The following is a 27,433-nucleotide window of genomic DNA, read 5'->3' as shown; positions in this document are numbered from 1 at the left end:
TTCCTACTTCGGATGCCTCCGAGGCAAACGCGTGAGAAGTTCTGGTAGTTATTCTAATGGCAATAAGTTGTTCAGTTTAATTTTATCATCAAAAAAAGTATTCAGCAAATGAAGAGTTAGAGAGAGAAATAAAAGTCACGACACTTGGTGTTCTTAATAAATAAGTGTTAATTTTAATTCTTTCCAGGAAACACCTAAAATTCAATTAAAAGTGCTTCTCCACAAAACGAGTGATTGTTTAACCGTAAGAAACATTTTCCTATTCCAAGGAAAACAAGCTTTTAGTGACGGTCTGACTGTATTGTGAGATCATCACCACGCATTAAGCAACTAAAACTCTGTTTACAGAAATGAGAAGAGCAACTTTTCACCCCATTTCTTTAAATATTGAGAAAGTCAATGTTAACAAGAACGTGGCAAAAAATCGCCTACTTCCTCTACATTACACGTAGTGAGCTTACAATTTGCATTCATAGAGCTGTTGACGTGCTACTTTCATTTCTGTTAATAATTTTGTAGTTGCTCGATCTTGATGAGCTGTCTTCTGAATTAACGCAGCCACATATCGCAAAAGATAAATTGACTGCAAACGATCTTGCAACCATCGCGTTTCAGCCACGTAGCGACTTGAGTAAGAATTTGCTGTCATCTCTTGTTTCTGGCGTCTCTGTTGATTCTCGCCCCAGCACTGTTGCTCTTCTCTGTTTTTATTGGCTGCTCCCCGCTGGCCGTGGACCTGGCTAGGAGGTTGGGCACGGAATGAGTTTTGATGGCGGGAAATCGCACGCGACCCTCTAAATAAGGAATGAACAGATCGTACAACATACGGGCTTCACGAAAATGGTACAAATTACGAAAGTGCGTGTCTCATTTTTTTATTTCTCTGTCCAAAACCTATCAGTTGAAACATTTTTTTATTTAAATTCGATAATCAAATCTCAGCTACATTATTTCAAATCAACAGACAACTCGCTCTCATATCATAAACTAACTTCAGCTCAGTACAATTTGTTTCAATCTCGTCCCGTTTCGACCATTTGTTCTCCCTTTCACCTAAAGTTCTTAAATCAAGTTTGTGCTTTTCTATCCTTCAAAATCACAAAGTAAAATTTCGGGGTGAACAGAATCGCCTTAAATAGGGCCGCCGAACTCTTTGAAGTGCACAGATCGTGTCAAACGTGAGTTCATTTGGTTGAAGAAATTAACTTGATTAAAAAAAAATGCTTACCTGAAGATAAAGAATTCCTTCTTGGAGAGGGTCCTTCAGATGATGTTTGTTCGAGAGATTGAGAGAAGTGTAGGCTTGACTGGAAAATGATATTAAATGAAATTAGTTAAACAGTACCCAGATACAAAATATTACGGCAAAAATAGTGCTTCGTTTTCTTGCTCTTCTAAAGTTCCAAAACGTGGTTTCCCATTTTACTAATCACGAATAAATCAGGCGTCAAACGTAAATTAACGACTCGGCGATCCCCTGAAAACTTAACTGCTTAAAAACGCAGGGAATATTTTCACAAACTATATTTAAAAAATTCCATGTTGCAACATTAAAGTTGACATTTATTGTATACCCGCGCTACATTAAAAACTTGCTGCGGTTATACGCAATAAGAAAATAAAAAAAAAATTAAAAAAAAAGAAAACTTACTATGAGAGGGAGGGTGCGTCCTGATAGGACCACAGGATCCATGTGCGGGAGATTAACAGGAGAACGATTGCTTCTGAAAAAAAAAATTCCATTGCTGAGAATTAAGAGAAAATGTTCCTGGAACATGCTTAGTTAGTAACTCAAACTAACTGAAAATACCTTAGAGTGACTCTAAAACGGGGTCGGGTAGTGTTCTCGCAAAGGTCTCACATGAGTAGCTCACTACACTTCAAGAGTACACCAACAAACAACAGGAACAATGCCCCTAGCCAAAAACAAAATAGCAACTGCTACACTAGAGGACCAGTGGAACTACATACTAGCGAGAGCTACAACCGCTAGAACGTTATACAACTCGCTGTTTTAGGCTTTAAACTATTGCCACTTACTTTTGTGGCGAGGTTTTCTTGGTTCTGTTATCTGGCGTGTATTCCTTGCGGTCCGCCATGATGTTCTTCTCTTCATCCTCGTGAACAACAGCTTGTCTGTAAACCCAACTAATGAAGCAGAAGAGAGAAAGAGAGTTTTGATCTGATGACAGTGGTTTGAATGAGACAGTAGTATGAAATGGTGTAGAAACAAGGAGTTGAAACTTCCAAAACTAATCGTGTACAAAAGTAACACCAATGAGTGTAATTTTGAATATCTTTTGGCCATGTTCAAACTCGAAAATTCTCGAAACAACTACGTAAATGTTCGTGTTATCGTCGTGAACACTCGGTAGTTTCCGATAATCTTCGGTAACCTTTAGTAGAGTTCAGGAACTTTCTCGAGAAGTAGTTGCATATATAAGGTGTGTGAAATGTTTTGTTACCTGTACGTCATTTGTTCTCGGTTGTGCTGCTCTGTGGCCGGTGATGTAGAAGTAAGACTTGCCATTGCTTCACGAGCTGAGAAGAGAAAAGAATTAACCTCGCTTAAGAACGGAGCTCAATGCAGTGACTTTGAAAGGTAATCAAGACAATTTGGCTTAGTTTAGGGTTTTTACTGCTGAGCTCTGTAATTAGCTACAAATAACTCTTAGTTCAACTCTCTCTTTTTTTCTTTGTCCCACGCTCCTGAAATGAGGAACATTACATTTTTTTCAAAGAACTCATCTTTACGTAGCAGGTGCAAAACCGAAAGAAATCGTGAAATTTCACGCATGACTTTTAACCTGCCAACGGTTACACGCAGGGCTACACAATCACCAAACATCCCTACAAACCTAACCTAACATTTGTCAAGCTTTTCTCTTTTTAAAACAGAATAGTTAGATTAATATTTATATTTCTTACCAGCAAAGTAATCCACTCTGTTTGGCGGCTGCCTTCTGGTGGGCGGTGGTCTCACATCACGTAACTTGTTGGTCTCCTCAAGCTTCTTGAATAACGCCAAACGTTTGTTGGGATCTTCGTGAAAATTCAACAATAGATGTTACAAGGCAAATGCCAAAAAATGCTCAAGGAGACTAGATTTTTTTGCATTGATTTCTGTTTGCTATTATTTGAGCTGTATCCCAATACCTTCTGGGTGTAGCATGCATATTGCTAACAAAAGTGAAGGATTAGAATTGGGCGTTGGGAATGGGGGAGGGGTGGGATTTAAAGGAGCTATGTCACGGGGATTTCGCAGATTTTTGGTCAAAATTGTTCTGAAATTAGTTGTCAGGCAACTACCAAACCCATAAACATCTTTGAACATCTAAAGGAAGATATAACCTTAATTTCCGGATAGAAATCAACCTACAGCTAGAAGTATCGATTTTTTCATGACGCGCGGAAACATTTTGAAAACGTTTGCCTAACTTTTTCAAGTTGCAATCTGTTTCCATCCGAGCCATCCGCGGCCAAAGACGCGCGTTGACAATTTCAGTGCTCTAATATAGTAATTTTTAATAAAAATGTACTATTATTTTTAGGTTTCCAGCGACACAAATATAAATTTTGGCTGTTTAAAAATCTGGTAAAATCCGTGACATGGTCCCTTTAATTGTAAGAGAGGGGTGTTCAGTAACTTACCTAGAAGTTTTTTCCTTCTTGCGGGATTATATTTCATCTTCTTTGCTCTTCTCATCATTGCCTCAGCTGTCTCAGAGCTTCTAAAACCCCTTGAAGGTAAAAGAAATGGTGGTTTTAGGCTTCCTATGAACTTACTTTGCTTCTGAGCTTATAAAATTCATTGTAAAAAACAGATAGCAGTGTGTTGTTACTAATCTCGTTCCCAGATCACTTGTGGGCGAAGCCGAAGATCTGGGAACGAGATTATGTCCTTACCACTCACTGCTCAGCTCCTCTGCTCGATGTGACGCGTGACTTTGCACTCCTGACGTCATCGACATTTGATCGTGATCTATGGTTGCCTTGCCAACAGGTAGTTGATTGACATCAGTAATGGGTGAATCTGCTGACCGCCAGGCATGACGTGGTTTCGGGGCTGTGGATTCGTTTGAGACATCCTCTTGGTAACCATATTTGGAATTCTTTTGAAGGAATGCCTGCGAGGAGCAATGGAAGACAAGAATAACAAACGAAATTGTTTTTAATTGTCATAATCAGGACGGTAAGAATACTGATAGCTTAGAGTTCTCAGAGTAAAATACTGATTTTTATTTTTTTATTGGGCCATTCAGAAGTTGGCTTTCTGATCTGTTTCTTAACGAGTCTTGGATTGGCGAGAAACCATTCAAATAAAAACGGTTTAACTTGCATGAAAATGAACTTGCAAGCAAATTAAAAGGGCTAGGTCACGGTAGTTTAGGTAATTCTATTTATTTTCGTTTATATAAGAACTCTAAACTTTAAATTGGGGAGCACAAGTCTTTTATAGGCAAAATCACGGCCAAAAACAAACAAGGATGATTTTCGAGCATTGTAAATGGCACTTTCAAACAAATTGAGATAAACTTGAAAAACGTTAGGCCGACGTTTTTCAAGTTAACCCTAACGCAATCCGTTTTAATCTTCTCGAATTTTGCCCATCCATGCCCCTTTTTGGCCTTTCCGTGTTCTCTTGAGTTCGTCTACAGCTTTAAGCCGTTATTGTTATATTTCAGTTAATTCTATGAACAGTTGGTCAGTGTCAAAATTGCCCAAAATTGCGTGACATAGCCCTTTATAACAGAGGAAAATGGAGTTCAAGAACGTCCCATTACATTGCAATCATAGTATCTTATATTCTGTCCCACCAACTAAAATATAAGGTCTTTTCTAGTTTCTCCGTCACTAGTACTATAAGATTCGAAATGCAAGGGAATAACACTCATACCTTTGGTGGTGACTTTAACACCGGACCCCTTGAACACAAAACATACAAAATCGGTCAGTGGCATTAACAGCTTAGAGGAAAAGAAAAGTTTTATTCTTATGGCCGTGTCGTTAAAGTTTTGACACTGACATTTTTCAACCATTGCCTTAGAAGTTATTTGAAACGAAGTTTAACTCATGTGTGTAAGAATTTTTGCAAACAGTTTTACGCGGAATTAGTGCTTGGAAAAAGAATTCTATTGAAACTGTTGCAACGTTAACGAGCGTGCGTCTTAGAGGTAGTAAAATAAAAGAAAAAATTAAAAAAAATTCAACATAACATATAAATCTGCTAAAACTTGACCCGTGTCCATGCCTTCTTTCTCTCCCAAATCCAGAGTTAAACTCTGAGTTCCGCAACTTTCAAAATTGTTTTCTGAGTTTTCAAACTCAGAGTTTTGAATGGCCTAGCAATAGAAAAACCATTATAAAGACGCCAGAAATGAAAGAGTCAACAAACGGACGTGCAATTTATCGACACGTGACCACTTTGACACCTGTCAGATTAATCCGGCTTCCATTGGACAAACAACAGTTTGGAAAACCATTTAGCTGCAACGAACGGACATGCTTCCCTCTTCGCTTTAAGTTGGCTGAATACAGTTTCCGCGCGTTCTTTAGTAAGTCACTTCATTTGCCTCTTTAAATGTTTTCTATTTTTATGGGAGTTGCGTGAATGGGTCATTGATAGCTTGTGCTCTAGGGCCTCCGCCAGAATAAAGTGTAATAGCCTTTGATCCTCTTTCACATTTAGGAAAATTTCTTTTGTGAATAATTAACCTCGTTCCCTGGAAGAGAGAGACCCTGGGAATGAGGATGGAGAATAATTTGTTTCTCTTAACAAAACGCACGAGACATGTACCTTGAAGGGAGCTGTGGAGTTTCACTCGGCGTCCATCCTTGTTCCAAGAAACTCTCATCAAAATCAAAAGCCGTCAGATCCACTTCTTCGTCATAGTCAAATTCTTCCTCTTCCCCGTTATCGTAGAACTGGGCAGCTCTCAGAGCTTCATTGAGGCGGCGACGAACACGCTGGCCACGAAAATGCGCCTGTTTTTGAAACGACAAATGCGATCGTAAAAATTTCACGACTATTGACGTGATATTAAAAATAGAACGAAGACGTCTCAGTTTTTGTTGTACCTGTATCACGGTAGCCGCTGAATTTCTCTGTGGATCCCACGGCTCTAGAGGGTGTCTCTGTAGTTGTGAACGAACCTGGTACCCCCGCCAAGCTGACTGAATGGTCACAGCTGCAAACCACTGCGAAAGATCGTAGAGAGGATACAATTTCTTTAGTGACTGTACTAGAAACAGTGCCGTTTTTGGCAAAACTTCGTCGAAGCGCTCGAAGACTTTCCGAAATCTATTATCCGATCATAGAAAAGCGCGAGCACTCGAGCATACTCCGAAAGCTGTCACGTGAGTATGACACCATCCAGACACGCCACGTTGCTTAGCTACTTCTCTGGACCAAAAACTGCAGGCTCAGTCAAATGGGATTTGAACGGAAAATATTTATTTTCTCCGTTGTTTGTTTGATAGCTAACCTACCTTAGTGGTGTTGACATCAATCAAATGTCTAATGTACCATCCTCTCCACAGAGCCTGGATCTTGGTAGCAGCAACATGTCGCTGTTTCCTATTCACACAAAGTAACACATGTTATTCATTGTGTCACCATTTAATGTAGCCTGAATTTCAGACATCCCTCTGTGCTCGCCTGCTTGCCAGAAGGGACGTCTGAACACATTTGAGCCTAATGCCGTCCGGTGACGTCACTACCCGAAAACCGGGTAGTGATTTTGATTGGTTGATTTAAAAATTATTTGCATAATTATGTGAAATTATGACTGAATTTTACCGCGCGAGGATTGTAATTTGAAAACGTTTGGAAAGAGTTCGAAAGAGTTCACCTTCCCAGAAATGAATTTATTAGTCGTTGTTTTTCACCACCCTTCAATATTATTTATAAGTCAAGTGTATTTTATCTTCTTGAAAAAAAGGGAATAAGCTTACTTGCGGGCGAAGTGGATGGTGTTGCTGGAGCTTATTCCAGTTTCGATAACATGAAGCGACCAGGAGTGTTGCTAATCTTGAGCGCTTCCCATTGTGTGGAAAAACCGGTGAGAATTTCCCAGCAAATGGAAAAGTTCAACGTTTCAACAAACACATTGGTAAGGGATGAGTGTGAACCATTTGAAAGCGTTCCATTGGAAAGGTCCGCTCCATTTCATTTCCCCGCCGGAACAGCCGCGTATTTTATCGAGAAGCATGGTAATTGTGACAAAATAGTGCGAAACATCAAAATGGTATAGCATTATTCCGAGTATTCCGGTAAAAACGAGAAAAGAGCCGGTAATACCTCTGAAGGTATTCCATTTTTTTTCGAAAATTTTCAAGTGGGAAGGACCGTTCCATTTGATTTTTCGCCGTAAAAATGGATAGCGCTCCCTGTTGCCAATTCTCAACGAAATAAGGAGTAGTCCAACGCGCTTTGTACTACTAGAGCACCGCACTTTTCACAACTAACCTATCATCATCATCATCAGTTCTCCTCGCGCAAGTAGGCGCATAAGGCCGTACAACTAACCTATAGTAAAAGCTTATTAGTTTCTCAAAGGCTTTCATTACTGGACAGCACGTACTTATTTGTTGATTGAGCTTTCAAGCTTCCCTTCCCAGAACCAATATGCAACTCAAAGAGTCCGAGATTTGCAAAACTTACAGTGGATCTAGAGAATGAATGTCTCTTCTTTGCTCAGTGGTTACGTTCTCGTGTGATTCTGTTGTCTTATGGGCGGTTTTGTCAAGGTCTTGAGTTTTCTCTTCCTTGACTACACAAGGGCGACTATCTGGGCTGAAATCCTCATGCTCTAGCAGATGCTTCACCGCTAGTTCAAATCGTTCTCGGTTGTGTCGACTCTGTTGTGAATGTTCAATAGAGAAATAAAAAACAGTAGCTAAAAATATCAAGAGGAGCACTGCAGCTGCAGTAGGTAAGTCGTAGTGAAATAATTTGTGTATAAAAACTATGTTAACTGGAATAGTGCCCCGTGAATCCACAGCTACTTCAATTGGCGATGTTCTGAATATTCCCCGGCAATTTTTTATCATAAGTAGGGCACAAGCACAGAAAGTCAAACTTTTCACACATTTATGATTCATTGTTGGTTCTAGCCTGCAATAACAGCCGGTTTCTTGGCCTGTTGTTTTTCCCCCATTCTAAAAACCCAGCTCGTTTATCTCGTTACGCTGGCGTCATATCAGTGACAAGCTTTATTAGTAAGGTTAATAAAAATCCTGATCCTAGCAGTATGCAGGACGCGTGTCACATATCAACCTAGTAACTGGCCCAGCTCACCACGAGTCTCTCGTAGCTCAGTTGGTTAGAGCGCCCAACCGGTATCTGGGAGGCCATGGGTTTGATTCCCTTCAAGGACTCAGATTTTTTGTCCCACGCTCGTGACATAACCTATTGAACATTTCATCTTTATCAAGTCTTACCACTAAACAAAGTCTCTTTACGACACGGTCTGGATCGATTGCTTGTGTGTCCTCACTGCTATTAAATAAAAAAACACACACACAGCGTTATTAACATGGTAACAGAAAGCAATAGCAAAGAATGCTGAAGAGCCACTAGAACCCATGTAGTCAATATAATTCCATTTTCCGCAGCATGAAGCAGTAGAAGGCATTTCTACTCTCCCTTGTTAGACCAATCTACGTAAGACCCACCTAACTTCCTTGTCTTGCCTTGCTTGCAAAGCATCTTGAGATTGAAGTTGGTTCTGACACATGTCAATAAATAGAGCTTGGTTCTTAGCTGTATCCTGTAGTGGAAATGAAGTGTGTGCCGGTCAGTTAACAACGCTTAAGAAAACATTACAGCCAGTGCAAAAAAAAAAATGGGTGATTTTACCTTTAGTGATAAGCCACAAGGAGGAAGTTTCCCTTACCTTGATTTCCCCATGCACAGACTCATCATCCAAGTTTCTAAGGTCTGGCAAGGCTTCAAGTATCAAGGCACTGAGGATATAATTTCTGATATTAATACAAATACATTGACCTTCATACCACAGGAAAATCGAAGTTCCCTGGAAGTTCCCTGTGGGAATTATTTGAAACAGACAGGACAGAATATTAGTAAGTCGTTTTGCCAAACTATCGCAGACTTACATGAATAACACCTAATAGCCGAGTTAGTGAATGACCACACGAATCCCAGCGAAACTAAAAACTTGTTCTTTTAAAAATAGATAAAAGCGAATGCAACTTGTGGCAGTCTTAACGCAACCGTTGAAATGTCACGCACGCCTCCTCTCCACTAGACGTGACGACCTAAATGACCTGATGGGACAAGGTCACGCAATTTGAAAGAAAAATCCATGATGCCATTGTTAACGTACCTGCAGTTAGGATCTTCATGAACAGGATTCCCTTCGATCTTCAATGTTTTAAGTCTGTTGCATCCTTGGAGGCCAGGTACAAGACCGTCAATGTCTATAGGAAATGACTATATAGTTAATAATAAAGTAGTTTTCGTTTGTCTCACGACGTAGTGTCACTTGTGATGTAGATCGCGACGTTTCGACTGCACACTGCTAGTCTTCATCAGGCGATAAGGTCGACTGGTTGTGCGTGAACTTATAAAGCACGCTGCTGCGCTGTGATTGGTTGGTTTTCAACAGCTGTGATTGGTGCATTTCGATCCTCGCTGTTTCTGTGTCCTGTTGTTCCCTCAGCGGTCCGCTGTCGCAGCGTGCTTTATAAGTTCACGCACAACCAGTCGACCTTATCGCCTGATGAAGACTAGCAGTGTGCAGTCGAAACGTCGCGATCTACATCACAAGTGACACTACGTCGTGAGACAAACGAAAACTACTTTATTTTTATTGTACTCTACCACGATGATTAACAACAACATTTTTTACGATATTGACTATATAGTTATACTGGGAGTACACCAAATAAAAGGGGGAAACATTGTTACTTACATCTGTCTTTACTCTCACCTGATATAAGGTTGTTGCTGATATCCAGAGTCTCCAGCATGATCAAATTACCGAGAGGCGATAACTGAAAAATGCTGCAAAAAGACACATTTGTCAATTGCTGTATTTGTAAAATACGATAATTCGAAGCATCCCAGTGCACTGGGCCCAGTTGCACAAAGCAACTTAAGATTAAGTGGGATTTTGTGCTAGTTTGTCTCTTTGTTTCTAAGGATTTTCTCGCATCGATATTGTGTTTCTCGTAACAGTTTGCAATAAGATCTTCCAGATTACAGGAAATGGTTGCAGAAAATCCCACTTAATCTTAAGTTGCTTTATGCAACTGTGCCCTGGACTCCAAATCGAGAGCCCCAGTTTCAAACTTATAGCCAGGATCACTAAGTTGTGTTCTAAGGAGCATTAGAAACAACACTTAACTAACTATCAATTGAAAACACCCTTGCTTCCCAGAAATATTTGTGAAACGGAGTTACTGTCAATAATGTTGGAACAACTTGTCAAAACGTCCTGCAGTGGAAAGCACCCAAATGTCAGGCTAAAATATGTACACTATCCATTAGGCCACTGCGCCTTCCACGAGGCTATTACTGGAATATCAATATTTGTATTTTCTCACCTGTTCTGACTAACACTGAGAGTCTGGAGCAAAGGCAGCCACGCACTCGACAAGGGTTCCAAGGAAGAGATGCTATTGTCATCAAGTTTCAACTCTCTCAAGAGGACACTGTTTACAAGGTGTGGAGGCTGGAATGGATGAAACCATAAGTACCTTATTATAGGAAATTAACGCTCGGAATTCGCTTTCATTTAAGTCGCGTTATTTTTTGTGAGCGTTAATTTCCAAGACCTGAATTTTATTCCAAATACTGGATACTGTCCGAACACATATAGAAACTAGGAAACAACAAACATACTCTTTTCTGTGCGCTCTTTTTTAAGTCTTTTACAGTGCAAAAGCCTTAAAAGTATGTCATCTGCGATATTTCCAGTTTATTCTAGCTTTCAGAAAAGCGGTACAACAACCAAAAAATCTTAAAAGACTTCAAAAATCGCGTTAAGTTTCTTCATTTTGAAAATTTGTCCCGTCCCTTGCGTTTATTTCCTTCATTCAAAAGAAATTTTCTCTCCAATTCGCGTTATTTAAGTCACATAATTTCAAAGACCTAATTTACGGGAGTGTTAATACGGCCACCTCTCTGTTACGGACAATCTCTGATGTCCCAACAATATTATCATATATTTTCTTTAGAAAAAACCTCCATAATACGGACCTTCTCTAATACGGACAACGGACACTAAATCTCGGCCCCAGGGAACAAAGTCACATACACTTAACCTCCTTATTACTGACACTCCGGTGATGATATTTTGTGTTTGTAATGCAATTTCCTGCTTGTGGTTACAAAAACATCAACGTAACCCTTTATTCATCTTAGACGTTTTCAGATTTGTGCTTAGTGTTAATTTTTTACCTACAGCAAAAGTGACGGCATAGTGGTGACCTCTACAATATGGACACCTCTTTAACACGGACAATTTGCTCTGTCCCCTCGGTGTCCGTATTAGAGAGGTTCAACTGTAATAAGGTAGCTACGATAAGAACCAATCACAAGAGCTCAGGAGTTGGAATGTATTGTTAGGGGTTTTACAGCCATGTCTATGTACATCATACAATCTGTAAGGTTGCAGCCACCTACTTGCTGTAAATTATTTGCCTGAAGGTTCAATGTTTGAAGCAGCATACAATTTTCAATCTCATTAACACGAGCCAAGTGATTGTGTGCAAGACTCAGGAGTTGAAGATTTCTAAGGCAAGACAGACCCTGTAGAGAAAAACAAATATGCTAAGTCCACGGACATTTAATTATACTTTGGTACCTACACCCCTAACGTTTGTACACACCCATCCAATTACAACAGTGTTCCAGCATTAAAAGTTGCGAGAACCTTCACCTGAATAATTACGTAGATTTTAATTACTTACTTATTTATGCTTAGGAAATATAGACAGTTAATACATGCAGAAGGTAAACCCGTCAAAATTTTACTAGGTTGAGAACTTCTCAAATGCAGATAACATACATAATAACCTTTAAATTACCTTCACAAGACCATCTCCTTAACACTGAAAATAATATATCATTAAACCTCACTTGCTTGGAATTACCTTGGTGTTGATAAGTTGATTATTGTCCATGACCAATTGCTGTAGTTTGCTGCAAGATGTCAAATCTCCTGCAAGAATAAAGGAATTAAGCAACCTCAGGATTCCATGCAAATCTTTCCAAAACCCTCACACACATTGCAGGTTTCAAGGCTATGGTTCTACAGTAGGCATTTACATGTATTATAAGAAGATTAACTAAAGGACAGGCTTCCATTTATTCCAAGAAAAGTAGCACTTAATTTTTACCTATCCTTGTGATCTTGTTATTGCTTAAGTCCAAAGACACAAGGGAGTTACATCCTTCTAAACCGTGGATAGAGGCCAAATTGTTGTTTGCAAGAGAAACGTTCTCCAGCTTTGGAAGATCTTTGCAGTTGATTGCTTCAATATTGTTGTCCTGTAATGAATGCAGCAAGCATAAATAACAGCAATAAACTGTGAAAAGAATTTATATATTTAACAGTTAGACATCTTAGTGAATCATTAATTTATGTGAGGAAATAAATTAGTCCTGTCCGATACCACAGGGCAAAGTGGATTTCATCCATAACTTGCCTGATAGGCAAGCAACATTTTTGGACTTTTAGCTGCCAGAGAGAGGCCTTTGGGTAAGCACACAATGGCTCCGACCTGCCTAAAATGTATTTGTTGTGTGGTAGTTCACTCAACCTTGCTTATGTACAAGCATCTTACCTTCACATGCAATTCCTGTAATTCCTTGCACTTGTCCAAACCTTCCACAGCCAGCAGTCCACAGTTCTGAAGTGTCAGTGATGTTACATCTGGACACTGACTAAGACTTTGCACACTACAGCTTGGTATGTCCCTGAGGGAAATGCACTTCACCTTAAAACAAGATTACCATGATCATGGTTATTTCACGGGGCAACAAAATATTTTTAATTATTACTCTCTTTTTATCTTAAGTCAGCACCAACCTTAGTGAAGAGATTAAGAGGAGTATATGGAACAAAAGCAATACACACTTAGAAACAAATACTTACTCTAAAGAGAGGTGTATTTGGAGGAGATGACATCAACAGCTGTTCCTCTGTTAAAGCAGGAAGATGTTTACTAGCTGAAAATGCTCTCCTGCACAAAGGAAAATTTAAAAACAATTGGAATTCAGCTACCATTACAACAACCACAACAACCAAGAAAAAAGTCTTCAATGAATTAATAAGTTACCTTGGTCTAGACTTCACTGCCACAGGATGAGTTCTCTCCTCTGCAGTGGATGTTATGCTGGGAAATAAAGAAAAAGAACAGTGAATGATTGTGTCCCAAGCTTAAAAATGTACAACATTTAATATTGTACATTCCATTCACCCAATGCCATAGGGTGTACATTATACATTTCTTTTAATTTTTCTCATTATTTATATACAGATCATTTCAAAGCCAGCAGCATTAACTAACTGACATTATTTTCTAAATTCTCACCACCCACCTGCAAGATCATACACTGACATGGAAAGAAGAAAGTTACTGTCGATCACTTTTGGGAATTTATGATTAACTGGAAAATTTCTTCCCTCGTCATCATTTGCCAATTAAGTACTCAAGATCCAACACTAAATTCCCTTTAAAAAATTTACCCCTTTACCCAGTTGCATTAAGAAGATGGCAAGCTGACACATTCAATATGTGCATCATTAATTTCCTTACCTCCAAGGAGTGTGTTCTTCAACCCACTGCAGTCTCCTTGCCTCTAGATCTTTAGTTAATGCCAATCCAGCAGACACTTTCTGTTCCATGTCAGTTGTTTCGTTTCTCATCTTATTCTCATCTTGTCTCACTAATGTCTCAATCTGCTCTGGTGGGATTTCTTTGTCTTGTGTTATTTTCATTTCAGCTTCAAATTTTGATTGTTCTCTTTTTCTAGATTCTTCTTCGTTTTGTTTCCTCTCTTCTTCTGCTCTTCTTTTCTCTATTTCCATTCTTTCTTTCTCTTCTTTCATTCTTTTCTCTTCCTCTTTTCTTCTCCTTTGTTCCTCTTTCTGTTTTTCTTCTTCTTCCTTTCTTTTCCTCTCTTCTTCTTTCCTTTTTTCTTCCAACTCCTTTTGTCTTCTTTCTTCTTCTTCCTTCTTCCTTTCTTCTTCTTCTACTCTTCTTTTCTCCTCTTCAATCTTTCGTTGTTTTTCTTCCGCTTCTCTCCTTCTCTCCTCTTCTTCTCTTCTCCTCCTTGCTTCTTCTTGCTTTCTTTTCTCTTCTTCTTCGATTCTCTTTTTCTTTTCCTCTCTCTTTTTCTCTTTCTCCTCTCTGACTCTTTGCTCCTCCTTTAATTTTCGTTCTTTCTCTACTGCCTCCTGTTTCTTCCTTTCTTCCTCTTCTCTCCTCTTTTTCTCAAGTTCTTCCTTCTTTCTCTGTTCATTTTCAAGTTTCTTTTTTTCTGCCTCCTCTTTCAATTTTCTTTCAACTCGTTCAATATGATCAAGTTCCTCAGTTTTCTTTTTTATTCTCTCTAGCTTCTTGGCTTCTAGCAATGGTTGATACTCCTTCCTTATCCTAAAACAACAAATTAAATTAACTGTACTTTTTAATATCACTACAAAGTAGTTGCAAAGGTTTGAAATAACCCTTTTATGGTTATCTTTTCTTATTTGCATTACAATATAATCCAATGTGGTTTTTTTTTCAAAGAAACTTTATTGACAACACACAAAAACTTTACATAATAAATTAAATACACAGAAAAAAGGAGAGGGAAAAAGAAAATATAGTTGCTAAAATTACAATATATATTTATTACTTACAGATTTTTGTTTACATACAATTAAGATATACTACTGATAATAACGGCTTATACATATGATACAGATTACTCCAAAAATAGTTTACTTGAATTAAAATTTGACAAATTTAATTACAAACATAACAGATTATTCACTTATTTTTATAATAACGGGTATGAGAGAGAGAGAAGCCTTTTCTCCTTTCAAGTTGGAAATTTAGGATGTGAAGCAATGTTGGGCAATGTTTTTGTTTCAGCCTGAAATTGCTTCAGGTCCACATTCAGTTTTATTGTACTGCAAAAATGAAAAGTTAAACATGAAAAGGGCTATTACTTTCAATTGACTTAATATGCAAATTGACATACCTAAAGCCTCTGTAAAATTTCTGTATTTTGGTAGCTGCAACTTCTTGTTTCTGATGTTGATATTCAGCCTCTTTTTGCTGTTTGTTGATGGAAATAAAAAAAATCCAAAACAATAAAAAATTAATAAAAAAATTATTATAGCCTTGGCTATAATATTAAATAGATTAGCTCATCACGTACCTGTGTCTCAACAAATGCCTCTCTCTGTTTTCTTTTTTCTTCTTCTATTGCCCTTAGTTCCACCTGTTGGATGACAAAAATTAATATATTTTTTTTTGTGTGAGATAAAAAGCACCATGACTGCCATATCTCTATAGGAAAGTCTTATATCTAACCTGCACTGACATAATAAGGATCTATAGCCCTGATAAACCAAAAGAATAAGATTATTATTGTTGTACAGGAGGTTAATGCTAACTGAATTTTGAACAAAGACACATATATTTACACATTTAATTACAATTTACATTATTTTTCCATTTCCAGTCAAAGACATTTCATTGAAAAGACTTCAATTCTATATTATAAAATTAAACATTGTTTCTCACCTGAAATTGTTCCTCCATTTGTTGTAATTTCTTTTCTTCCTCTCTTGCCTCTGCCTCAAGTTTGGATTGGAGAGCCTTTTAAAATACATAATAAGATGATTTCCTGTTTATTATTAAGAGGCCTATAAGCTATTACACTTTTTTGGATGTTAATAAGGGCAGTAATCACCACAGTAAGGGTAAAAGTGTACAGTCTGCATTCTGCCTTGTGGCCCATCAGGCCAGAGCTTATCCCAGTTTCGATAGCATGAGTGACTAGGAGTATTTCTACTCCTCCCTGGATGAGATGCTAGTCCATCACACGGTTACCCCTACCATTATATTTGCCAGTACCCATTTATACACCTGGGTAGAGAGAGGCACTGTGAGAGTTAGGTGTCTTGCCCAAGAACACAGAGTGCAAGTGACCCTGGCTGAGTTCAAACCCGGACTGCTCCATCCAGAGTCCAGCAGACTAACCATTAGGTCACTGCACCTCCCGGCTTCCGTTCATCCTAATAATTATAGACATGTTAAAAACTTGGTACTAACAAATGAAGTGAACTGGATGATACATTGTACGTATGTAAAATAAATTCCTGATTTGAAGATTTCTGTTTATAATAAAACACTTAATGACTGTTCCCGAGGGAAACAGTTAATTTTTTCCCAAGAATCTCAATGTTTCCCAAGGTGAAGTGGAGGGAAACATTGAGCATTTGAGGGAAACAAAATTAACTGGTTTCCCAATTGCAAGGGATCAGTCATAATTTAAGTGTTTTATTATATTGCACAACGAAGACTTAGAAAAATGGCACTTGTCAGTCAACTTTCGCAGGCAACATTGCAATGTTACCCTCTGACGTCAGAGATTTTGCAACGTTGCCCACTCAGAGACTTTTGGCAGGAAACAGTTTTTATTGTTAGATGTCATGTGACCCCGAATTAGCCAATAAGAGTGCGCGCTAATAATTTGGGAAAAAATTTCTAGCTATATAACAACCACTGACACAATATAACCAGTCACTGACACAAGTTACTCAGAAAAAATTCTGAGTTCTCCCAACAGGAGTAAAACTTCTGACCTTACGTACACTGGTCGGACACTTTACTACTGAGCTGTGGGAGACCTGTGGGAGCTACCACACATTAACTGATATTTATTTCTTCACTCATTTATTCACTTCCACAATGATGTTTCGTCTACCTCTTGTTCCTGGAGTAATTTTTTCTGTGCAGCCTCAAACTGTACTTGTCTCTTAAGACGAGCCTCTTTTTCTCTTTCACGCCTCGCCTCATCTTCTCGTCTTCTCTTCTGGTACCACTCATCTCTCTTCTGATCTTTTTCTGCCTGTTTTTCCTCTAAATCCTTTAACTTTTGTTGAGCAGTTTCTTCTAAAGCTTGGATTTCTTCTATAATTCCTGAAATAATTATTAATAATACAACCACTGATTCACAGGTACATGATGAAAACTTAGCCAGCCCTTTATTCTGGTTTCAGAGCTGAGTTTCCAGCTCTGGATCCTTAGCCGAAACAAAACCAATATCTCATTGTAAACACTACACCTCTGCAGTCTTTATCACTTGCTCACAAAAGGTTTCTTTCATAACAGAGCATTACTTCTGCTCATTTGCATGTGTGGTTTAAAGTTACTTTTAGTTTAAAAATTTTAAAGCCAGTTTGATTTTAATTTCTCTTTGTTACAGATGATTATTTATTAATATGATAATACATGTATAGTGAGACAATGAAAAAAAACATCAAACTGACTTGAAAAATTTTAAACCAAAATTAAGATAAATTTATACCTCCACAACATATACAGCCACTTTGGAAGTGTATATTTATCCCATATCAAGCCAAAGACTTGGCGAATGAGTTCTTTCTCACAATACAGGCTTTAATAATTTTATTGTACCCATTAACATCATAAAGCTTGCAAGTTTGAAATACCTGGTCTTATGATATCCAAGGCAAACTCATTGTCTTCTTCATTCTTGTTTGCTTTGGCTATTTTCTCTTTTTCTTCCCTCAGCTCTGTTTCCTCAAGTTCTGCTAAAACCTGAAAAATAAACACAGTTCACTTGGCATGTTTTCTTTGTTTCATTTTTTTAAAGCTGATTTCCAGTCCGTACTGCGCAGACTCGGGGTTTGTTTTCGTTTTTGTTTTGAATTCAATGAAACGTTACACTTCGGTGACAGCATACATGAAGTTTTTTAGTCCGCCATTACAGTTTGTTTCGTTCAAGAATTTCCGATGAGCTGAAACGTCGGTTTAAAATAGCGTCAAGGTTCCTCTACTCGTTATTATTTGTTCTGCAAGGATATCTGGCGTTAATTACGAAGAAAAAGGTAAGTTTGTCGCGGAATTTTTAGTTTTGCTTGTAAACATTCCTTCGTGTGGGCTCACATAAACATTGCAGCCGAGATTGCGCAGTACGGACTGGAATTCATCTTTAACAGTGACAAGTGAGTCATGTTCTTTAGAACAAGAGCCTTCAGCATTTGTACTTATCTGTTTTACAATGTGTACCTTTCAAGACTGTACACTGTATGATTAAATTGTATTAAAAATAAATAGAACTCTTGCTGCCAATTAGCTCACCTGATCTCTCAGAACAAGTGGGTTTTCTTGGTATTCATCACCAAGTTCTTCCTTTATTCTTCTTGCAAGTAAACCCTCATCTTCTTTTACCAAACTCTCTGTGAAGATGCAATATTGTATATAACACCAATTAACACTCAGTCTTTAATAAGAGGGGAATCTCAGCCGTAAGATCAACTACTGGTATACCAGTCATTGAATTTAACATTTTATTTGAAACAAGTTTGTTATCATTTACCGTTAGGTACTACCCAAATTTGCAAGAAGCCAAAATCAGAAGCGTGATCTATATCCTGATATCCTAGGATATCAAGTCACGGACCTGATATGACATGATATCTTGGCCACTTTTACATAAAGACTGAAGTGTAACTGTGAGATGAAAAGAAAAGAGCTTTTACCAGTAAAACAGAACCTCATATTTTAATTAAGCTGTTGTTTTTGGCTCAACGGCGTCTCGCCTAATATGCCGCCAAAGCTTACCAAAAAGGTATGATTAGTTATAAATATTAAGGCTATATATAACATACCAGAAGGTAATTTTTCCAAGATTATTTCACATTCTTTCACCTCCTCCTCGACCCCTTCCGTCCTCGACTGCAAGAGCCTCAAATATTCCTGAATTGAATCTGGTAGGACATTCTCCTGAGCCTAAAATGAGTTAGAAAAATATCGTAGAACAAAAAAAAACTCTTATGACAGTATGTACTGGACCTCTATTAGGGCATTGTTACATGTGTACATGTGTGGATTACACTTACAGTAGAACCCCACTATTTCAAACCCTCAGGGGAAACCAAAAATAGTTCAAAATAGCGAGAGTTCGAAATAGCCGATAACAAATAATAGAAGGGCAAATTCAAGGGATATGGGTTTTTAGTTTGGGGAATTTGAAAAACCGAGTTCAAATTAGCATGGTCCAACTGTATGTGTACAGTGTCAAACTAATTTTATTACAAATTTTGTCAATTTTGAAACAGTAATTACCACTTAGAAAATTTTATTTTCATATTGTAGTCATTTTTAAGACCCCCTCCCCCATCCACAAATGAGAAAACATTGTTACAGAAAAAATTGCTTTTCAAAACAACAGTTTCCTTGATATGTGTTGTGGTTTAAATTTATCTTTGGTTTAAAAATTTTCAAACTAGTTTGATTTTTAGTTTTCATTGTCTCATATTCATTATCATAATCTAAAACAAAGGGAACTAAAAATCAAACTAGTTTGAAAAAAATTAAACCAAGGAAAAAATTAAACCACAACATATGCAAATAGGAAACATTCTCAATATATGTTGCGTGTCTTTACAAACAAGAAAACATCATTGTACCCATTAGTACCGGTACATCCCTGTGACATTTCCTTGTTTGTCGGGAGTTAACACCATCTCAGATTCTCCAGGCCAGTCTTATCACCTGGATCATTGCTTTCCTAAGCAATTGTTACTGAGGCTACCTTTACACGGATACAGTTATCAATCGACACGGTTTTATGACCTTGAAACCGCATCGAAAACGACACGGTTTCGAAGTGTTTACATGGAGCCTATTCCGACTGTTTTCAAATGTGATTGTATAAGCAAGCGCTGCTCTCTATGCTTGTTTCACCATGTTTACCCTTCGCAAACCAACCAGTTCGTTCCAAAATACATGGCCGTTTTCAAATCGATGCGGTTTCGCTGTTTTTGACCGTTTACACGACAACGAAACCGTATTGTTTTGAAAACACTCCACTTTTGACAGCGTTTTCAAAACGACCCGGTTACAGTAATGGTCTCGATCGGTGCCGTGTAAACGAAAGGCGTAACCGCATCGCTTTCGATGTGGTTACAAATGAAACCTTGTCCGTGTAAACAGTGCCTGAGTTCAAATACAATGGTTTTATTTTTCTTTATTTTAAAACAGCTGAATGTTGACTAAAGTCAAAGTTTCAAAGTTTCTACAAAGGATCGGAACTTATCATACACTGTATCATAAAATCATCTAGATAATATAAATATATATAATTTAAAATAAAAATCATGGGTGGTTTCTTAACATACCAGACATTATAATTTATTGTGCAACTGTCAACAAAGCCAGTTGTATTTAAACAAGTTGAATACATGGTAAACAATAACATTAAACTCGTGGATCATACATAATTTACCACGATACTACAATGTTTTTACGTGCATTCGTTACTAAATAATTAAATCTGGAAATGCGAGTATTTTTTTATTACTATTAGCTTGTACATGTTTACGTACATGAAACTGTTTGATCATTCAAGCTAATTAGTTAAAAAATAATTAAGATAAAAAAGCTAAGAAACAAAGTTGCATCATCCTGCCACAGTCTGTCTTGAAGCAGCTTGAAGTATAAGTCTTAAATTTAGCAAAAACACAATTCGACAAAGTTCTGTTACATGTGAGCGTACTAGCTTATTATCTTACCTCGTCTGTTTTGGAAGTTGAGTTGTCGTTTTCTACATCTTCGATGTGCAAACTGTCATCTCCAAGGGCGTCTAGTTCGCGCTGAATTTCTGCTTCAATGTCCGCCTCATCGTCATCTAAGATGCACGTCATCTCCTTTTACCTAAATCCATCCTTATTTAGGTATCAAATCATGTCTTTACTTTTTTCTTGGAAGAAAAAATCTGCTTCGCTGCATCAAAACAGTCTCTTCGCTACCAAACATGGCGCGCTTAGTTCTACATGACGTAGTTTTCTCTTACATCGGTACCGCTATCATTATCGCTGGCTCCTTTTGTAAAATCTTGCGCCGAAGGAGGCCTGGGGACGATGTGACGCGGTTCGCGGGAAATATTATATAGACAAATGTTCGAGATACCGACTATTTTGCATGAAGTATGAGTAGAAGGTTTATCCTGGGCATTGTTGTTCGAACATATCATGGAAGAATTCACACGTCTTTTAAAGAATTTTAACTAATAGTTTCTTTGTAGTTCAGTTCAAGCATTTTTTTTACAGTCTTTGTCAGTCGCGACGGCTGGGCGCTTTGCACGTTGCGACTCAGGCCGTTGTTAGTCGCAGATATTTCTCGTAGCCATTTAATTTTCTGGTAGATGCGAGGAATAAATTTTTAGTCGCGTATATAAAGAAGTGTCAAATGACACGCCCGCAATTTTGCTGTTGGTTTGTCGAAGTACTGTGCTGCGAGGCGCGGACAGCTTTCTCCATGTGCTATCTTCAGATAAGTCCACGTTTTCTATCTTCTTTGTATCAGTGTTATTCACTCTATGTAACTTCAGGTTTTGAAATTTTGCTAGGTCTCCAATTTCGTCCTTTAAACGGTCTCATAGTAATATCCAAGCCGTGAATTTCAGTTCAAGTTACTCATCGGCCACGCCGCGGAACACCTTTTAGTTTAACAAGGTTGTTAGAAATACTGGGTTACCATTGTAAATACAGTTGTTGCATGATTCTGTTCATTTTGTCAACCGCAGCCGGTTCATTTTTTTTAACGTATTGATGACCTTTCGCATTACGTCGCTTCGTTCGCAGTTAGTATGATTCCGTTCGTAGCGCTGTGTTATATGCCGTACGTGATCATTAAGTTTACATTTTCACTCGTCTAATAAAAACTAAATTCTGCGCCACTGCTATGCATATTTTTGAGATGGAGAAGAAATACAAATTCTAATTTTTCTGAACAATTGAAACGAAACTCCAGTCAGTTTCCATGACTTTGTTAGCAGTCGTTCCAAAAAAGTATTCCGCGGGCTGAGAGAGTTAATAGGAGCTAGCAAGTATAGAATTTGCAAATTGCAGTTACTGATTTTTTTCTAACATTAGTAGAGGTGTTTCCTCTTGGCTGTTGCTGACACATTAATAAAGTTGTTGATTGATTGATTGATGTTGGTGAATTGTTTGTTGTTCGTTTTTACGCAGGGTATGAGCTGCGAAGAAATTTCGTACGGCCATTCTGGTTCTTGGCTTCAGGGTAGACTGATCATTCCTTTGTGGATTTTACGCTGTCGAGCCACAACGCACCAGTCCGTGTTTCCTTCTGGTTTAGGACAGTTGAGGTCTGTTTAATAAATTTTTTTATCTGCTAACGTTAAAATCAAAACGAGGTCTGCATTCAATTCTTAAAAGGTTGTTCAACGTTCAGCGTTGGGTAAATGTAGTTTGATGCAGAAGTTTGATGCAGAAGGATCTGCGATTCACAATGTCCTCTTTCGCTTGTTTAGAGAATGTTTGTAATTAACTTTACTTTGCAAAGACTTTCAAAAATCGCTGCAAACATTTCTATCGGTTTGTTGGCCGAAGTTTGCAATAACCTCAAATGAAATATATATGCACAGTAAATAATGGCGTTCCCTCTGCTTTCTCCAGGCTGAACAGAGATCAGTACTGAAGGAAGATCTTAAATTCTTGATCGAGTTCAACTGCTGTTTGGATCGAACGAAGATTGGCCTGAGTGCTTCGCCGCTGGATCCGGCAGTAGACGATTGGACTGTTGGAAGTATCTTCTTTCAGATAAGTTCATCATAATTTTGATTTTTAGTTTTACACCGGGGTTTTACACTTTAACAGTTTCAGTTTAAGAGTGTACAAGGTCGATACATTGTCGCATGTTTTTCAGTAACGTATTCCTTATTGTCTTAATTCCAACAAATTCACAGAACTAACCTGATTACAAAAAATGTACGGTACTGATCAATGATTGGGGAGAATTATTTGTTTGAGCTGGGACTGATAGTTTTAACATCCTATTCGAGAAAATTAGAATTAAACGGGAAGATGATCTGTTTGGCAGACCAATTAGAAAAAGACATGAAAATAGGATGAAGAAAGTGAAGAAATTATTCAACATGACACGAGCGTGGGACAAAGAAAAAATCTGAGTCCCCGACGGGAATCGAACCCATGGCCTCCCAGATACCGGTTGGGCGCTCTAACCAACTGAGCTACGAGAGACTCGTTGTTGAGCTGGGCCATTTACTAGGTTGATATGTGATGAAGAAAATTAGGCAAAAATACAGGCGAAGTCATGGAAACCTGTTTACTAAAGACTACATCTCGATTCTCTGCATAGCGAAGTTCTTTTTTCAAATTACCACAACTTAAAAACAAATTTACAGTAAGTAGATGTTCTAAGAAAAAAGAATAAGAAAGTTAATGCAAGTTGTCTTGATAATTCATCCGTTTCCTGCAGGTTAAACAAAGATGTCAGTACTAAAACGTAACCGCCGAGTGCACTTTGGATCATTGAAGTGTGTAGCTCTTGGACTCTGACGCATGTTGACAATTGGAATCATCTTATTTTACGTAAGTATATCATAGTTGTCTAAAGGCGGTTTACACGGTAGAGAAATATGGGTACGGACCGCGCAAAAAGGTCACCCGACACTTTGTGAGAAAAGTGAATCACGGGGCCATAGGCGCCTATGGCCCCGGAACTCCGTGGGACGGACCATTTTGCGGGTCGTACCCATTTCTCCCGGTTAGTCATTCAAAGAACATCCACGGACCAATTTTTTTTCCAGAATGACATTAAACGAAATTCAAAAACACTGGAATTGTTTTTTGTCAATATTTCGGTTTTATTCCAAAAACCTTTCTCAGGGCAGTTTTCTTAGTCATCACCTTGCAAAAACACTGAAGTTAGTAAAAACAGAATAAAAAAAGTATCAAGTGTGCCGGCTTCATCTATAGGCAGAACTGAATAAATAAATCGCAAATACTTGCATGAGAAAGAACAGTTTACATGTAACAGGAAAGTGATCCTGCCAACTGATGAATTAGAAAAAAAAGGCGCGAAAAAATATATTATTTTTATGTCCTCATTTGGTCAGATGTGGTCAGAGCACCTTCGTTCAAGCTATGCATAGCCACATTATTTAAACCCCCCATAACTGAAAATTAAAGTCAGTCAATGAAACAAATAAAGAAAACCTCAAGTTATGTTAACGTTTTCTCTGTTTACTACAGGTTGGGCAGAGATGTATCAAAGAAAATGTATGGTTACCTGAGTAAAACCATTTTGCATGGAAGTGAAAAAGTGTGTAGCTCTTGGACTCTGGAGCAAGATGGGACTGAAGACAACTTACTTGAGATAAGTATATCGTTGCTTTCCTATTTAGAGTGATCAAATTGAAATTTCTCCTTCCAATATTGTTAAATTGAAGCTTTTAAAGAAAATCATCAAATTGTCTTTATGCATCACCAAATCCTCCGAATTGACGTTATAAGAATCGTGCACCGTTTAGAAAATTAATATTTGGAGCCTAGGGTGTAAAGTCAGGGGCGTAGCCAGCTTTTAAAGAATTGTAGGCCTGGTCGATCGCTGGTTTTTTTTTTTTTTTTTTTTTTGGGGGGGGGGGTCCCCGGGGGGCGGGACCCTTCTCCCACTTTTTGTGATTCTGCGTGCCGCTTATAGTCTACATACATGACAGGAATATTAATTCACCTATTTTCGCTCGTTCGTAAATAAACGCTCTTTTCTTCACACACATGGAGTGTCTTTGCCTACACCTGGCTACCCGAAGGTCAGTTGACTTTCTGTGGCCTTGATCTCATCAGGAGGGGAGGGGACATGCTGATAGTAAAAACTCTCTATTTCATTTTGTGATCACCTTGAATTTTTTACTGTACATTTAAATCGAGTAGTGAAATTGTAGGCCGGGCTACGGGCCTATAGGCTAGCTACGCCCCTGAAAGTGTTAAAATCTAATTTCGTTATTCCTGGAGGTGAAAGTAAAACCGTAGAATATTGTTGCATAAAATTTTCAGTGCTCGAAAACGAAAAACAGTTGTTTGAATAAGTTACGAAAAATACGTTCTTCAACCAAACAAGAAGTTAAAAAATAGCAGTGATGGTCTTTCAGTGTCGATTGTGATCAAAGCATCAGATATCAGACTGATCGTTGTCATTTCTTAAAACTAAAATTTTATTAAGAATATGTTAACAAGTACATTACTTCTGATTAATTTTCCTACTGAATATTCAGGTAATGCGGTAAAGAAATAATCGACTTAAGGATACTGTCTTACTGAAAAAAAACCACATTCTCAGAGCTAACATTAAAAGAAATGAATAATTATTCATTTGAGCTTAACAATCGGAAACTTCAAGGGCGTTATTTTGTAATGTTTTTTCAACGAAACAAGAATTTATAGGACAGTTATGCTTTTTCATTTTAAAGATCAATACAGTTAAAATGGCAACAGAAGGCCAATAAAACATGTACGCGCTTTTTTCGCTTTCTGATTGTAAAACATTGACACAGCGGATTGAACGTAACTTACAAGACGATTTGTGTTAGGAATGAAATGTGTTATTTTATTATTAGGAATCCATCTTCTAATAACTGAAAGCTCCTGTGAAACAATGTCATAAGCTCTAGCTACTTGAATGATTAACATTAAAAAAGAAGGCCGTAAAACAACTCTCTTACCAGAACTGATTTTTTAAGGATTGACATGGAAACATGACTAATTTGAAAAACAAAACCAGAAACCTCAAGTGTTTTTGAAATGCTTTGTTTTACAACTATGTTTTATTCTTAGTTTTAACGTGGCGTCATCAAAATTCTAAAACCCAGAATCGCAAGACCCCTGAGTTTTTGTCCTTCACTGACTATTAGACGTTCTTAATATATATCCTTTTGATGGTTTTTAGCTCGATAGCATTCGCCGTCTTTAAGATAGAGCATTTTGAATTTCGGAGTTTCACGCTGGCCACCGGAAGATCGTTACGTTTTCTTAAGAAAAAGTACTCAGAGAAGAACGCAACTTTTTGAAAACTGTCAAATATTTGATTCGCGGAGAATTAAGAATAAAAAACCTCCTGACAAAGAAGGACTTAGTGTATTTTCCTTCAAAACGCTTTTTTGGTGGTTCCTTTCTGGAGGGGGTGGGGAGCTGTTATCTGGGGCACCTTTTTAACGATGTCAAAAAACAAAACAAAACGCATCTGTACATACCCTTATGTCGAAATACACTATCAGAAATTATCATTTACAATTTGCTCGATAGATAACAAGATCCACTCTCCATTAAATTGTGATTTATCGAATTAAGCCCCTAAACATTTTCATCGACATTTTTCATCGTTCAAAGTTATATGTCCCTCGTGTAAATAAATTTGTTTTGGTTCCAGTCTTCAATCTCACCTCTTTGCAATGAAAAAGCCAAAGTTTCTGTTTCTCGTGAATTTAAAAAAATATATATTTGTCGAAAACGATAAGTAGATTACTTAGTGTTCACAGGGGCGGATCCAGGGGGGGGGGGTGGATTGGGTGGCTAGCCACCCCCCGTGATCCACAAGAAAAATGAAAATAAACACATTAAAATAGAAGATGAGGACAATGACACTGGTTAAGGTGAAAAACGTGTTAATATTTTAGCTAAAATAAAAGTTGAAATATTTGTTAACATCCGCCCCCTTTAGCCAGGCGGCCGTCCAGCCGTCGAATGTTAAGGACAGCCACTTTTCATCACCATCATCACGTTTTTTACCCTCAAATTTTCGACAGCTTGTTTTGAGCGGCAATTTACGAGTTTCTGTGCTTAATGTAACAAAACATGTGTGTATAATGTTTAAAAAATACATTTCTTTTAGCATTCAAGAGTTGTTTTGGCCTTGCTGGCAAAATTGTCTTCTCCATTTTCAGTGAGTTTTCTTACCGTTTTCTTTGCATGGATCAAAATTGAACGAAGCGATGTCACAAGCCATGCATTGACTCTCCAAGTTGTTTCCTTGGTCACTTTGCCAGAGGCTAAAGATTTCCACGCTCGTGGGTGAACAAAATGACGCATATCTGTTCTTTCGTGTAAGTTCAACTTCAAATTTCAATCACTGTTCGTACGAACTAGAGTTTCTGTCCCAAATATAATTCAATGATAAACAAGGTAAATTGAGGAAAGAATTGTTTTGTAAATTTTCAAGGAAAAACAGCAGTTTAATAGCTCAGTTGAAGGATGTTTAAAGCTGCTCAGAATCACGGAAATCACGTCTAAGAGGCTTCAACTTTTTCAAATTTTTTCTGGGGGGCATACCCCCAGACCCCCCTAGGGGCATGGAGCCTGCGGCCTCGTGAAATATGGCCATTTGGCCCAAAATAATTTGC

At 38.0% G+C, this 27,433-nt stretch overlaps 1 protein-coding gene across 4 annotated transcripts; it reads right to left on the bottom strand.

Moving 5' to 3' along the window:
- Positions 1-148: 148 nt before the first annotated feature.
- LOC144631345 (leucine-rich repeat- and IQ domain-containing protein 1-like) lies at positions 149-21,038 on the bottom strand. 4 transcript variants are annotated; one of them, XM_078489756.1, is made up of 34 exons: positions 20,790-21,038; positions 18,885-19,005; positions 18,355-18,452; positions 17,703-17,811; positions 16,955-17,169; positions 15,769-15,843; positions 15,401-15,463; positions 15,221-15,297; positions 13,789-14,628; positions 13,309-13,365; positions 13,125-13,212; positions 12,814-12,966; positions 12,367-12,517; positions 12,121-12,188; positions 11,651-11,776; positions 10,570-10,697; positions 9,954-10,027; positions 9,348-9,441; positions 8,898-8,967; positions 8,677-8,771; positions 8,443-8,500; positions 7,664-7,860; positions 6,490-6,577; positions 6,079-6,198; positions 5,798-5,985; positions 4,898-4,925; positions 3,907-4,127; positions 3,652-3,740; positions 2,929-3,042; positions 2,466-2,541; positions 2,041-2,148; positions 1,652-1,724; positions 1,229-1,307; positions 149-794 (listed from the first exon to the last, which is right to left on the bottom strand). In XM_078489756.1, exons 1-34 carry the CDS (start codon positions 20,919-20,921, stop codon positions 646-648), a joined length of 4,422 nt encoding a protein of 1,473 aa, XP_078345882.1. In that variant the 5' UTR covers positions 20,922-21,038; the 3' UTR covers positions 149-645. The 4 variants fall into 4 exon arrangements, with proteins under 4 accessions (XP_078345882.1, XP_078345884.1, XP_078345883.1 ...); XM_078489758.1 differs by having other exon boundaries at positions 149-740; XM_078489757.1 differs by having other exon boundaries at positions 8,443-8,497.
- Between the last annotated feature and the right edge of the window lie 6,395 nt (positions 21,039-27,433).

The sequence above is a fragment of the Oculina patagonica genome, chromosome 12 (assembly GCF_052425735.1).
Source record: "Oculina patagonica isolate OP01 chromosome 12, crgOcupat, whole genome shotgun sequence".
Lineage (NCBI taxonomy): Eukaryota > Metazoa > Cnidaria > Anthozoa > Scleractinia > Oculinidae > Oculina > Oculina patagonica.
This window is presented reverse-complemented; position numbering and strand designations above follow the sequence as displayed.